This window comes from Molothrus ater, chromosome 15 (genome assembly GCF_012460135.2).
Source record: "Molothrus ater isolate BHLD 08-10-18 breed brown headed cowbird chromosome 15, BPBGC_Mater_1.1, whole genome shotgun sequence".
In the NCBI taxonomy this organism is placed as follows: domain Eukaryota; kingdom Metazoa; phylum Chordata; class Aves; order Passeriformes; family Icteridae; genus Molothrus; species Molothrus ater.
Genome location: NC_050492.2, coordinates 334488 through 349877, shown reverse-complemented (window position 1 = coordinate 349877; position 15390 = coordinate 334488). Strand labels below are relative to the sequence as shown.

Genomic DNA, 15390 nt, shown 5'->3' with positions numbered 1-15390 from the left:
AGCTACTTCAGGCCTTGCTGGGGCTCTGGGGACACAGGAGTTGGCCAGGTGCTCCCACAGTGTCAGCATAGACCTCGCCCAGGTACTGCAAATTCATACCAAACCCAGAGTAAAGCTGCAGTAAAGGAACAGGCTGCCTTTGAATGTGACTTTTATTGTATCTAAAATTACTTACAGGTCTTTGCAATGTCACGCCCATTTCTGCACTGATGTCTCTGGGTCATGCTGAGCAGGGCAGCTCAAGCCCTGAAATATCCTCTTCACAGGCTGGAATGTGATTTCTGGTCCAAATGGGGATTAATGTGCCCTCAGAAAAGGAAACTTTTAGGTTCTGAAATTCTGCTTCTGGACACTTTGAAGCTGCTGAAATCTACAACATATATTCCCATTTTTTATTTATGACATGCACGAAATATTCACTGCTAGAATAGGACAGAAACTAAAACCTTCAATATTCTGTTAATTTTATTTCATTGGTTAAATCACTACAAAGTATTGCTGATAGAAATCCCTTCGATTTCTAGGAGATAGAAATCTCTTACCTTCCTTGCCTTTCAGAGTATCTCATTTGTTTGTACATAGCTCCATCATTTGAATACCAAAGGAACCAAAAGCAATTCAGTAACTTGTTTGTAGCAGATGTTCTTCAAGATCTAAGCATTATGATATCACAGCTTAGTGCAAAATAAAATAAGGCAAATAAAGTGAGGTAAATTTTAAAAAGTCTGAAACAAAAATTGAGAAAAATTGAGAAGCATTTTTGCAACTCAGTTTGTCATACACATAGATGGATTTTTCCAAAAAGTTTTCCTCATTATCAGTTACAGAACAGACAGTGTGCCTCCCTCCTGCCAATGCTCACCCACCACAATGGGTGTTATTCTTCTTACTTGTAACTGGTTGGTGACAAATGCTCTTCTGTAACAGCTTAAGCTGTATGAAGAAAACAAGGCTTTGGTAATTCTTTGTGTTCTGAGTTCTCTAGAAGATTTGTTCAGACAGAAAACATTGTGTTGACATTTATCTTTGTGTATATTTATGCTGTTATATATTTTCAATTTATATTGATTTATAAGTAAATCAATAAGATAATTAGAACAGAAAGGTTGGATCAGTTTCTGTGAAAATGTCAACAAATTCAATTTAACCCTGGGATTGTAAAATCAATCTTGGATTTTTTTTTTAAATCAACAGTTTTCAATAATTTATTATTCTTCTAGAAAATCCTGGATCAGCACTGAATAACACTTCACAGACATTTTAACAACAAGATGACTGGACATTACTAGCAGTGGGCCCTTCCCCTGCACCCCTCACAACATCAATGTATTTACTACTTGGCTCTCTGCAATGTAAAGAGCAAACACAGACTCTAAAATGCTGGGGTAGTGTATCCCTGGTGTGCTCCATCAGTCGAGGCAGAGGGAACTGGGGCTGGGTTTGGGCATGTCCCCATATGCTGCAGGGAAGGGAGCTCACAGCTGCCAGAAGCGTTCAGGCTCATTCTCGTGCTTTGTTATCTGAGTGAGGGCAGTGACTATCCAGGCCCATCTCCCCATCTCCTGCAGCCAGACTTCAGAACAGAGCAGATTCCTGCCAGGGGAACTCTGCACTGCTGCTGTTCCCCTTCTCCATTTCATGGCTGCTGGCTGTGGGTGCAAATCCCAACAAGAAACTTTGGAAGTGTCCCAGGTTGTAAAGGAAACATCCCCCTCTCCCCACCACCAGGAGCCCTGTCCACTCCTTGCAGAAGCCCTTGTCCTGAACAAGGAGTGTGGATCACCCCACACCCCGCAAGCTCCTCACAGGCTGCTGTGCACATGGACAGGACAGCATTTGAATCCCCAGGAGAATGTCCCAGGCAATGTGACAACTCACCCTGTGCTCAGAAGGCACCTTCCTGCCATGGGGGCTTCCAGCCAGAGCCCTACAGCAATTCCCAGTCTCTACAAGAACAGATGGAGAAAGAGAGACTTTTCCTTAGCAAGACAACAAGGGAAATTTTAACAGAATAGTCTGGAAATAACCACATCCACTGAAGCTCTGGAGATGGTCAGTTCATTATTTCCCACCTCCTGGAGGGTGATGGGGACAGGGGTCCTATTCATAGAGAACCAGTCTCTCCTGGCCAAGCAGCAGGGGTGGGTCCATCACCCAGAATTTCTTCACTCTCCATCACACAGAATTTCTGCTCCTGCAGCTCCCATGCCTGATCCCACACAGTGCAGATCTGATGTGATGAAAGGACTTCATGCACCAACGTTTTTCCAGCAAACTCCTCCCTTTCCAGTTTGCTGGACCTGCATGGTTAAGCAAAGGTTACAGACTTAATGTCTCAGTTAAAAAAAAGGGCTATTATTGGATTCAAAAGTAATCTTGCATATGCTGAGTTGTGGCGCACACCTGAGGCTCCCCCACTGTGCTCCAGAGTGAGGGACAGCCCCTGGGCCAGTGCAGAGCTGCTCCCTCCCCACCACCCCTCCATCCATCAGGTGCAATGCCCTGGACCCCTGGAGCAGCAGGACAAGATGCTTAGACTGCAATAGTAATGGGCTCAGAATAAAACCAGAGCTGTCCAATATCTCACAGCAGTAACTTTGGCTTCACCAGCCACTGGAACAAACCTCAGCCAAAAAGCAAAAAAAAAAGCCTACGCACATGCATGGAGCCCGAGCCTGCTTTGCCTGGCAGCAGCTGGGACACATCCCAGGGAGGGAGAGGTGTTGAACAGGCAGTTAGCACACCTTCTTCTTGCAGTGGGAGCAAGAATTCCAGTCTGGCATTGTCCAGAGGGCCCTGCTGTCTCTGGGAGCAGGAGGTGCCTGTGGGAGCGAGTGCTGGGCAGGTACTGCAGTGACACCAAGACCATGTTTCACACAGACACCTTTATTTCTGTATTTCTGCATGGATGAATGTTCTTTTTCCTGAGATGTACTGGTAGACAGATAATACCCTATAAAATGGAGTTTAGCAAACATATATATGTATCTATATATCTATATATCTATATATATCTATATATATATATATATATATATATATATATATATATATATACACACACACATATATATGTAGTCTGGCAAAATCATTTCTGCATTCCTCAATGTGTCAGAATGGATGCCTACAATAAGCCAAAGCTGAAGGGACACTGACGTTTTGGGTTATTTTTCTTATCTATAACATAAAATAGTGTTTGCATTTTTTTTTTCAACACAATTGTCTTTTTTCCTGCTTATACTTAAGCAGAACTGCAGAAGAGAAAAGTCATGCCTGTAAGCTTGCAGTTTTCACTACCCTAAGTTACTATCAGCGGTGCAGGTAGAAGAACATTTCTGAACTTTACACAAGGGCCAAACTATCAGTTCAGCATATGCCACCACATCAGATGTAAGAGCATCCCTGTATCAGAGATGCAAATAAATCATTGGCATGTAAGTGTTGGCTCACGGCACAGTTCAGTTTTACAGCCCCCACCCACACAGATATATGTTTGAGTCCCAGTTTTAAAAGCTTCATTGCAAATTTTTAACCTAACAGTGTCCCTTGAGAAAAAATACATACTGGATTTAGGAAAGGACACCCTCCTACAGGTATTTATTTTTATTATTAAAACCAACATTTTTAAAACCATTCAACAAAATTGAATACAAATTGCCATTGGAGAATAGCATTTGTAACAGTGAAGCTGTACATGGCTGATCCATTAACATGGCTTTAGATATCACAATTTACATTATTTGCACATTTCCTTAGTCTTTCATGGCACTTCCATAAAGAAGAAGAAAAGTTTGACACACTGCTGCTACTATCTCATCAGAGGTGACCCACGGATACAAGGGTGTTTGTTCTCAACACATATTGCAGTCAGGAAATGCCACTGCCCACGATGCCTGAACCTCAGGGTATTTGTGTCTCAAGCCTTTAGATTGGCTCATGGTTACTCACAATATTGCATTGCATTCAGAGGAATAGGAAAACAAACAGCCACAGAAGAGGCATGGTACTATTTTTTTACTTTTTTTTTCTTTTTTTGCATTATCATTTATCACATTCCTATTTGTCAACAGATTGTTACCTAAAATGCATGTTAGAAAGGCTTTCTTTATAAAATGCTGGCATGAAGATGCAGACTAATGTTTGTAACTAGTGAAACAGTCAAGAGTCCTGATTCAGACGTTATTTAAACATTCATAACTTGCAGGAAATGTGCACAGTTAATAGCACTGACAGAGAATCTGACTGCCTTCTGTCTACTGGCAGGAGGATTGATGAAGGTGGGAGACTGGAGTAGCATAGTGTGTTTTATTTAGAAATCTGTAGTAGTGTTTGTCATAAATATTGCAAGCCTGGTTTATGAGAGCGGAGGCTTGGCAAGTTTACAGTAGAGTAACATTCACGGAAAACATGAAAAACAAACTCAAAGCCATTTCCATGCAGAGAGCACCTCTCTCAGTCACTGATGTCTCACCTGCCAACTGGAGCACACCTGCCATGGACAGATGCTGCTGATGGAAAGCCCAGAGGCCTTCTATGCACTGGTGCATCTCAGCCTCTGGCTGTAACAGTGGGATCAGGGACAAACACAGGGAAATAATTGGGTTTGCATTGGCAAGGACTCTGCCACAGATAGATTCTGCAATCTGAGATTTGGGAAAATGCAGCTGTGGGTGACACTTTGCAAGTCCTCCTGTCTCAGCTACTGTGGGCTTCAGGTGAAGTGCAGAGCTCAACACAGGGCAGAACATCAGGGGTGTGTGGGAGGGGACTGACTCCAGTGGGTTCCAAATCAAAGCTCCTTATCCTCTAAGGGCAGATCAGTGTGGCTGTCAGCATGTTCCTCTCTACCTGATGCACCCTCATTGTTGCTGGCAGTGAAAAGCAGGCACAGTGGAGCAGCAAAGGAGATGGCAGAAGTGCAGGGTCAGTACTGGCACTCTGATCAGCAATGCACGTCAGCACACACTGACAGTGACAGCAGCTGTTTGCTGCTGAGCTGGAGCAACACTCCAGAGAAAACAGTGACAGCCCTGGTGACAAAGGCAGCCCCCACAGAACTGCTGCCAGCAGGCCAGGAAACACAGATGAGGCCAAATTCATCACAGTAACTCCAGAAATTAATTTAGCTTCAGGGACTATGGCATCATGCAACTAATAACATTTTCTTTTGAAAAGGGCACATTCCAAACACTTCTGTCTGTATGTGCCATCTCATTAAGCACCCTTGAAGCAAGACTATTAGAGGAAAAAGGCACTGTGCTAGCCTGATTAAAATCCTTAATTTCCACTGGCCTGATCACTTCTCCCTCTGCTGAAGTGAACTGCTTAGAATAATAGATTAAGCAGTTTCGGTGGGAGGGAAAACCTGGTAATTATATTAAATTCTGTCATTTGCTGAAATGATTGCAAGAAGAATCAAGAAGGAATGGTGTAAACTGTGTATTATTTCAGCTACAACTGGTGCCTTTACAAAGTGCCTGTTAAATAAAGCCTAAATGACCCAACAACTGGAGGAAAGGTACTCCCACAGCAGGGCATCACTCCTGCAAATCCCAGCCCCTCACCGGAGCTGCTGGATCACTGCTGGGAGGAATTCATTAATGGTATTTGTATGAAAGGCAGTATTTGTATGAAACAAGATGGACTAAGGTGTCATTCCTGCAGACATGTAACTTTACTTGAACACCACTTTTGATGGCAAGGGAACAACTTAGAGAAATAAAGTTAAGACTACACAGAAGTGTATGGGGGGGGGAGCACAGTAAAAGGGGAAAATGCCCCATCTTGGGGAATTGGCATTATCATTGTACTAGGACTGATCATACCTACTTCTGTAATCAGGAATGATTCAATAGATGATATTTTTATAAAATTAGGGCTACAGAACTGAGGCATTCTGTATATTCTGTATTATAAAAATGTTCCACTTACATAATTTTTAAAATATATCTTCAGTGCTAACACTTTGTCTGTAGTATAGTATGTGACACAATAACAATAGATGCTCACTGGATGGGAATGATGCAGCACTACTGCAGGGACTGTCCCATCTGCGTGGTTTGAGCAGCTGGAAGAGCCGGCCGTTCCCTTCTTCCCTTTGCTTCTCAGCCATTGTCTGCCTGGAGATGACAATGGCACTCTGGTGGGTCAGCTTTCCTAAAAGGCTTCTTCACAGAAGACTCTGACGTTCCCCAGCTGACAAATCATCCAATCTTGGTGTAAATTCACTACAGAACTTTTCTGTTTTATTAATTAAACATTCACTACAGAACTTTTCTGTTTTATTAATTAAAAAACCAAACCCCTAAACCAATACTCTACTTGGCATTAGCAAAGAAATGGGGCTTATACAAGGCATACTACTGCCTTGTAGGAAAAAAATATGGGCTCTGGGAGCTGATTCTGAGGCTAATACAATTCAAGAATCAAATGTGCTGGGCATTTTGTAGGTACCAAGGTCTGCACGCTGAAACCCAGCTGCATCTTAGTTTTTCACTAAGTCAAACAAGAAAGCTTAAATAAATCCATAAGGGGGGGTAAGACCTGACTGTAACGTCCAGTGATGAACCTGGGAAGTGTGTGCCAAACTACAGCAAAAGGACCAGAGCACATGGCCGTGGTGCTGCTGAGATGCACTGTGGAGCATCACCTGGTGTCCCTGGGACTCAGCAGGCAGCTGGGACCAGACCATGTGTTCATGTGTTTCTGTACCAGCCCTTACACACCTGCCTGGTCTCTTGGAAACTTACCACTCCTGAACAGGATTTGTCCTGTACTTTTATATTAATATGTGCAACATGTTCTGCTCCTTTCTGACTCACCCTGGCATGAAGATCACCTGATTAATATGTTCAGGAAGAACTCCACTAAACTCAGCATAGTGGCACCAGTGCATGTGAGAGGATAAGCAGATCTCTGCAGAAATGGGGGTACTGGCTACATGGGCTGTCTGTTTAATGTTCCAGGTACATTGACTGTTCATTTTTTCACAGACTGCCCTGGCAGATTGGGGTTTTGTCAAAGCAGATTAACAGCAAAGGCATCCACAGAACATTATGCCAAACAGAGGTATGGACTGAGCTGTCACTTGCAATTGATGGCTGAATAGCTATCAACATGTGCTATTATAGGGAATTAAGCTTGCTAGATTAAAAGCAGGATTTGTGCCTAGCAAACAATGCTCTGTATTACTCATTGAACTTTGAGCAGCAGTTTTCTCTTGTCGGGACTTATTAAAATATTCACATGCTTCCAAAATGAAAGAAAAGTCCACCAGCATCTTCCAGGGAGAAGTGGTGGGATCGGCTGCATTCAGTTGCCATTTGGTTGGACATATCATACAAAATCCTCACACATTGGACATGGCTCAATTGTAAAATCTTTCACCCAGAAAGAAGATCTTTGTTACACAGAAGTCTCAGACTCCTCCAGTGCTCTTCTGGTTACATGACATTCTCAAAGAGCTGTAAGGATCGCATGATATTGTCGTCCTGAAAGCAAGGAGAAGATACTCCCATGAAACCAGCATGGACAAGCACAATTCATAACCCTGCCTGGCACCAGGGAGCTCTGCTGCTTCTCCAGCAGGCAGCAGCCTTGCTCTGGGAATGCTTTCCCCTTCTGTGACCTGGGGCTCAGTGCCCAGGCCTGGTTCAGCACAGCAGCTGGCTTGTGCTTTGGCCCTGGGTTGGTGTGAGGCACACCAAGCACAGAGTCCTCTCCTGAGCCTGATGTCCAGTACAGCTGTGCTGGGCAGGGCACTGGGTGGGTGCCTGTGCTCAACCCTCAGAATCCCTCCCTGACCCTGGGTGTGCAAATGTGCTCTTGGCTAATGTGCTCCACAAGTCCAAATGGAATGGCAGGTTTTGAACCAACAAGCAAACTGCCTTGAGGGAGCACTTCCTGCCAGAAATTGCAATTTAAACCCAAAACACATGCAATCTGTGCAACCTCAGCCTCTCCAAAGTTCCTAGAGCCAAATGAGAAAGTTACAGACAGACACAAGGGAAATCCTGGATTATTTCTCCTAAAGTATTGGAATTTTACTTCAAGATAAGAACCAGATTAGTATTCAAAAACATAATGATGGTTTTTTTCCTCTCAGGAATTCAGTTCAGAACAGCTGTTTGCCTGTAACATGAAAACAATTTTCCACATTGAGCAGCTTAAGAGATCTATCACAGTACTCCTCAGTCGTTTTGTGAGGCTGCATCATCCCTGTCACTGCTCACCCAGCAGCAGTTGGAAGCCAATCAACCTCTCCAGGGTCGTGCCAGGGCTTCACTGTCCTCAAGCCAGAGCTGCTGCAAAGGCACAGGTGAGCACTGCTGTGCACTTTGGTTTGTTTTTCATAAAGATAAAAAGAATAAATCTTGGTGTGGCAGAGCTTGCTCCTGCCTGCCAGGAAACAGCAGCTGACAGTGCATCAGCCTGCCCAGCTCCCAGTGCCAGGATGGCAGAAGGAACCAAACCCAAACAGGGACAGAGAATTAAAACTCTAACAGTTATAGGTAAAGTAAAGCTGCTTCAATACTGAAACCACCTGATCATACACACACCTACAGGCAAGTTACAAACGTGCAGAATAATACACAACACAAATGATTAAATAAAGATGGTGCCAAAAAAAAGCCAAACAATCAGGAGGGACCAAGAATAAAGTAACTGAAAAACATTAGCTTTCTATTATGCATCTGCTAAACAAGGATTTGGCTGCCTGAAGTCCGTGACAAAGACTTGGATGTGGCCAGAGCCAGGTTTGACACCAAAGCAGCAGAAGCCAGCCCAGCCCTTCACAGTGAGCACCTTCCCCTTGCTCAGGGACAGAAGAGCTGTCTGGCTGCAGAACTTGGAAGGAATTTTCCAGGCAACATAAAATGCACAGAAGGGCCAATATGCAATTCAGTGCACCAAAATAAACATTCCAAAAGGCAGAGGTTACCTTTTACACTATTATTGTAGTGGTCAAATATTAGAGATATCTCAGAGTGAATATTCACACAGTCCAGGCCTAAGACAACTGACATTAGGCCAATTGCATGTTAACACAGATGCTTCTTTGTGCCAGTGCTAAAAGTACCAACAAATCTTAACAGAGCCAACCTCATAAATGGAATTTGTAAGAGGGGGCTTACTTCCAAAACAGAGGAAAAATGAAAATCATTGCTACAATGACAGCATTTGCTTTTAATGTTTGACCATGAAAACATCAACTTGTTTTATAATTCAATGCTGTAATTACAAGAATTTGAAGACACCGTTGACTCTGGGCAGTTCCAGCAATGTGGTACCTGATAATGACATCTGGGGCAGCACACAGGGACAGCAGCAGACTCTCAAAGTGAAGAAAAAAACCCCAAAAACAAACCAACAAAACCCCAAAACAACCTAAGACAGTTAAGAGCTTTCTCTACAGTTGTCTGCTTGTCTGTAGAATCAGGGACTGCAGTCCTCTCAGGAAAATAAAAGCACTGCACATGAAGACATCATCTCCCATATTCTGCCTCACCCTACCTCGCTATTGAGTCACAGGCTTCACAGGGCATCACAAACTCAGTCTTGAAGCTGTTTTGGTTTGGGTTGGTTTTTTTTTTTTTCCACAGAGCAAAGAAAACCCAGGATCCTGACCAGCATCTTGTTTCAAATAGAGTTTATCCAAAGGAAAGCAAATGATGTGACATGAGATAGAGCTTTCCTTGCAGTTATAACTTAGTTCTTACCTCCTGACACGATTCAATAAACTCATCTAGAGTTACAACTCCATCTTTGTTTTTATCCATTTTCTGCAAAATAAAATAATGTAAAAATTAGTTTACATTGGTAACACTATTGTTACAGTACAGTATCTTAGTTGATGCAACCTGAATAAAGCTGGGCACTTAAGCTTAGCCCACAGACTAAGTGGCCAGTGGCCAGTGCTGGATTGGCCAACTGCTAAAGACTTGTTTACTCTGGGATTTGGAGCACTTTTGAGGTCATCTCTAACTGCTTTCTTGACACACACCAGAACTTCTGTCCTTATTCCATCGTTTATTTATTCACTGCTTGACCGACCCACACCCACATTCCTGTCAGTCCTTAGGGCAACTGGGAGAAGCAGCACAGAAGGCCTGCAACACATGCAGAGGCTTCAGACTTACTGGACGTGGCACATCCCAAGGCAAAGGGTCAGGCTAAGAGACATGGGAGATACCTTTGGAGGCAGGAAATCAGCAGGCATTGCAGTGCTAGGCTGAGTGGATGCTAGGGTTTATTTTGAAATATATAACGAGGTATAAGACTCAGCTTTACAAGGAAAGTCTATCAGTGCCTAGTCTGAGTGTTAAGAAAAACCAATAAAAACCCAGGTACCTGGAAAAACACTTCTACATGCTGCCTTGGTGCATCTTCCTTGAGCACTGGATAAGTGTATTTTCCCATCATATCATAAATCGCCTTTACGATATCCATCATTTCCTGCCATGGCAGCATGCCAGCACAAACACAAAAAGGAAATTAAAAGAAATGAGGGCCCATTTCTGTCTTGCACTGCCCTTTTCTTCACCCTCCTTCTCCTATGACAAACCAGCACCTGGAATGCCCGTGCATGTGCATGGAGACAGATGTACCAGACACACAAACATCCTATAGAAAGAATTGCTTCCTTCTGCCCCCACAGTGCCACATGCTCCCAGTGCTCCCTCCCCTCCCTTCCCCTCCCCTGGCCTGGCTCTGACACAGCAGGTGCTGGCACCAAGGGCAGCCAACTGTGGCACCAACCCTGTCCCAAGGGCATCCTCCAGGGCTGGGGACCCTCACAGCTGGAACTGGTAATCTGGTCCCTCCCCATACCTTGCACAAATTGCCCCTCAGCTCCATGACTGGTGGCAGTAACTGCAAACCCTCCAGGGATGCACAATGGGTTTGAGTGGACCAATTTGTATTTGACACATATTCAAGGTCACCATGCTCAAAACTAAGGCTTCTCATAACAGGAACAAGCAATACCAGCTAAGAAGAATAAACCAGATGACAATGCAGGATTTGGTAGTGGTGCTGCTTCGGATGACCCCCACAGTATCTCCTTGTGCAGAAAGCAAGCCTTTGAGCCTTAGTCACAAAGTTCTGCCACCATCACCCTCCCCTTCACAAAGCTTATGTGGCTCAGAGGCGGAACCAACATTTTGCTCCTGGATAACACAATTCATTAAAGGTACCATAATATAGGAAAATATGTCTAGAAAATCATGCAATAGACCCCTATGCATTTTGCTTCCACACAGACAAATGCATGAGTCCACTCTGATTTGCATTTACTTAGCTGCATGTATAATTAATTGTGTTCTGCAACAAAACCAAATCAACTCTCCCTTCCAAAATCAACCATATTTGTCAGGAACAGCCTTACCTCCTTGTTTATATAGCCATCTTTATTTATGTCATACAGATTAAATGTCCATCTCAGCTTTTCATGAACAGTTCCCCGTAGCAGAATGGACAGTGCCATCACAAAATCCTGGTTTGGAGCAGTGAGAGAAGTGAGAATTCTCATAACATCATTTTCTAAGTCACCCTCTTTATACAATGCCAGTCAAAAGATCTATCTTTTTAGGATGGAGCATATGCTTATCAAACTCTTTTGGCTCCCTTTTCCAAAAATGTGTCCTCTCTGACTGAACTCAATGGTTGAAGCATTCACTGAGATGTCTGGTCTTTAAGAGCACTGCCAGATGCTCCAGTAGCCTTTCTCCTCCCTGCTGCAAGGACCTGTCACTCAGATTGCCACCACCTGATTAAACACAGCTGGACTGTGCCTGTGGAAGTAGAAGCTGATGCTTTCTTACCTCCTGACTGAGGTGCTGGCAAAGAAGGGAGAAAATCCCATCTGAGAGAGAAAATCCTCTAACACAGGGAGCCCTAGATTTTGCTCTCCGGCAAAATCTGCCAGACTTGACCAGATGTGATTCCCACCACTAATTACTCAGTGTGGGACACATTATTTTAATTGGTTTTCTTTGCTTACAGTAAAGATACTGCTTCTGATAACTGTGATTTATTAATTATACTGCACAGTGGCTCAGGCACTGAGAGTAGCATAGCCACAGGGGATTTTTAGCACAGGCAGAGCTTGAGGCTAACAGAGCTATACAGCTCCTGATAACTCATTTAATAGCTTTAGTCACCTCCGTGAGCTCTGTATGGGGCGGTGCAGCACTGCTTAGAAACCTCTGCTCCTTCTTGCCAAGCCTCTGAAGAATTTGAATTTTTTGATAAAAAAGGGGACAAAATACTCATGTTTGACAACCAGTTAAGAGACAGATCTGTCAGAAATGAAAGGTCAGCACTTTCTAGGTTTGGAGGTTTTTTTGTTTGTTATTTTAACAGGATTTTCCTGTTCTCAGATTGTTTAGGTTTCTGAACACCTTCAACTACTGAGGAGCTGCCCCATGCAAACCTTCCACTGCAGCCCTTGCCACAGAGACACACAGATACATATAGAAACATCCCCATTTTGCATTCAATGAACGGATACATTTCCCAGTCTTACCTGGAAATCAACAGAGGTTTTGGACATTTGACAGCAAAGGCAAGACTGCCTATGATTTGTAGTTTTATAGGAGTTTTATAGTCTTCAAGACTATGGAGTTCATCCTCCAGAAGTCTATGATTTAATACATCCCTTTGCACTCCTACAGCTATGGGCTGAGCATGAAGAGAGGTTGTTTGTAGCCACTGCAATAGGCCTTTTAGTTAAAATGTGCATTTAGTTTCCAAGTACCTGAGATGCTTGTTCAAAACATTATGCTATGTGTGATGACTGCAGAAGGTACAAGATGCAAGTTTTCTGTGTCCCTCATCTCATTTCACATGGGACCCTCCTCAGCCACTCCTCTCTGTTGCATAAGCCTTTGCACTTTCTCCCTCTGATCCCAACTAGCACAATCCAGATATTTCTTTACTGACATGGAACTGCATCTGCATAAACTAAAGTGAACCAGATTTGAAAACACTGACTGGCTTTAGACTGAAACCTCTAATCTTTAATCCAACACGTCCTACTACTTTGCAATAAAGACTGGACAGAAAAGGTTAAAAACACAAAATTGAGAAAGTGGCATGGATGGAAGATGCAAAGAATCACCTCAAACTTCACGGAGCCATTCTGCGCAGTGTCGAAGGCATTGAAGAGGTAATGTGCATACATGCTGGCATCTGAAAGGCACAAAGGACAGGCACTCATCATACACTGATGGTTCTAAACAAGCCATGAATTTGTTTTCCTTCTGTATGCAACTCAACCCCGACACATTGCCAGGTATTCTATGAACCAGTAAATGTTACCATGGACTTGCAAAATCCTGGCACCCTCCCTTAAAACAGCCTTGAAATGCAAAAGCTTTTATTACAGTAGAAACTATTTGGATTTTGGAGCATTACCTGAAAGAACAAGCAGGAAATTCCCACCAACCATGAGTGTCTCTGGTTCAAATGGTGGGAAACACAGCAAAGACATCAAAGAGTGACTGCAATCTGCAACATCCTTTCTGTACCTTTTTGTTTTGTGGGAGACACAACAGAGACCCCCCCCAGGAAATGCCCAGCTTCAGAAGGGTCTTGCTCCAGTTACTTGAGTTTGACCCATGGCTGCTGGAGAGCAATCTCACTTAGAGGTATTTTTTTGTCCTTTTGAATCTTAAACTGCTGGGTTTAGAAAATCATGACAGGAAATCATCAAGTTCATAATGAAATTTAATGCAAACCTTTTATAGATGTACCTCTTTGAGGTGCCACGGGTGGTAAAACATAAGTATAATGTGTTTTATTTTGACATTTAGTTGAAAAAACATTTGTAAATGACCTTCTTTAAGTAAATGTACATGCACACATACACCCTTGCAGAAAGGTTTTTGTTCCCCAAAGACTATGTTCTGCAGCTACTACAGAATGGGATATTTTGGAAAGCCTCAAATACCTAATATTTTGCTAAAAAGCCACTTAAATGACTAATTTCTTTCAATTTGTCAACAGCGTATAAACATATCCAATTAGAATATATAGATTCTTGATGTTTTTAAAAGGCAAGAACATGTATTATTTGAGAGATTTAATACAATACCTTAATATGCCCATTCATGACATGGTCCTGTCTTAGTCACATAAACACCAAAAATGATAATTTCAGGTATCCAGAAGTTTACTTATCAACAAAAAACTGCTTTAAGAATTTTAAGGAGGTTTTGATTAATTTTCAGACCAAAAAGAAGTCTGAGACCCTCCTGTGCTAGACACTACATGCCCAGCAGTTCAACAGCAGGGAAGCAGAGACACACGGAGGGGAAGCAATTCCACTTTCTGCCAACAGAAAGTCAGAACAGAACAAAACATCAACCCCCAGTTTCTATTTTGGACCTGGGGAATGCAGAGCTGACATTGAGAGGCAATCTTTATGGGGGGTTTTCTATGTGAAATAACTGTTCAAAGGCCTAAAATCTTATTACCTTGATGTTTGTGTTTCTGTCTAAAACCCCTCAAAACTTCAGCTTGATTCCCATTTCTTGCACAGATGATCTGCAGCAGTTTGGCAGCCAGCTGGCAGTAGGCAATGTTAGGGCTTCAAGAATTCTGACAGGCACAAAGCACTCCACTTACCTCCATGAGGAAAAAACTGTGCATAGATCTGTTTAAATGTTTCTTCATTAACAACCCCACTAGGACATTCCTGTTGGAAAACAAAAGGAAAAAAAGAGAGAAAGAGAATCAAGAAAAACACACGTTTGTAAAGGTTCATTTGCAAAACTCTACAAGCCCAAAGAGAGCAATGAAACAAATCACCTTCCTGTTCTCACAGTGTTTTGCATGCACAGGCTGTGCAGCTGGAGAAATTAAAGTAATTGTGGTGGTTTGACAGGAAATGTGTTTTTTGGGATGCTGTGTTTTTGGCCAATGGATATTCAGACTTTAATATTGGCATTTAACCTGGCCATTTAGGACATGGGTCTGCCTCTGAGAACACGGGGTTAAAAGCAGAGCTCTCCCCTGGGAGGGTCCTCTTGGGTTTCCGGTGGGAAAGAGTTCGGGTCTCTCCCCCGGTGCAGCTGCTGGCTGGGCAGGGGGAGGGGAAAGCCATGTGGCCGGGAGAGGTAGGCCTGAGCCCCGGGGTGGAAGGGTGGAAGAGAGAGAGAGAGACACCGGGAGCCATCGGGCAGCCCCCCCTGAGAGACACAGAGAGAGAGAGAGAGAGAGAGCCGCTGCCTGGGACTGTAACCTTGAGACTTGATAAACATGGGCCTGCGCCGGCAGCACGGCTGGGACGGAGAAGAGGGGGGGGTTCAGCCGGCCGCTTGTAGGAGCTTTTAACCCCTTCTCAGAGAATGAGAACTTTACAGAACATTGACCTTTCCTAGAAGATAG

The 15390-nt window shown here is 43.4% G+C and overlaps 1 protein-coding gene across 6 annotated transcripts in view; it reads right to left on the bottom strand.

Moving 5' to 3' along the window:
* Positions 1-3588: 3588 nt before the first annotated feature.
* The window catches only part of KCNIP1 (potassium voltage-gated channel interacting protein 1), a 295414-nt gene continuing 283612 nt past the window's right edge, over positions 3589-15390 (bottom strand). For all 6 annotated transcript variants that reach the window (XM_054516442.1, XM_036391543.2, XM_036391546.2 and 3 more), the window contains 6 exons: positions 14629-14698; positions 13121-13191; positions 11387-11494; positions 10351-10455; positions 9720-9782; positions 3589-7490 (listed from right to left, as the gene is read on the bottom strand). In XM_054516442.1, the coding sequence (XP_054372417.1) occupies positions 7443-7490; positions 9720-9782; positions 10351-10455; positions 11387-11494; positions 13121-13191; positions 14629-14698 (465 nt within the window). In that variant the 3' untranslated portion in view covers positions 3589-7442. The remainder of the gene's footprint in view (positions 7491-9719; positions 9783-10350; positions 10456-11386; positions 11495-13120; positions 13192-14628; positions 14699-15390) is intronic.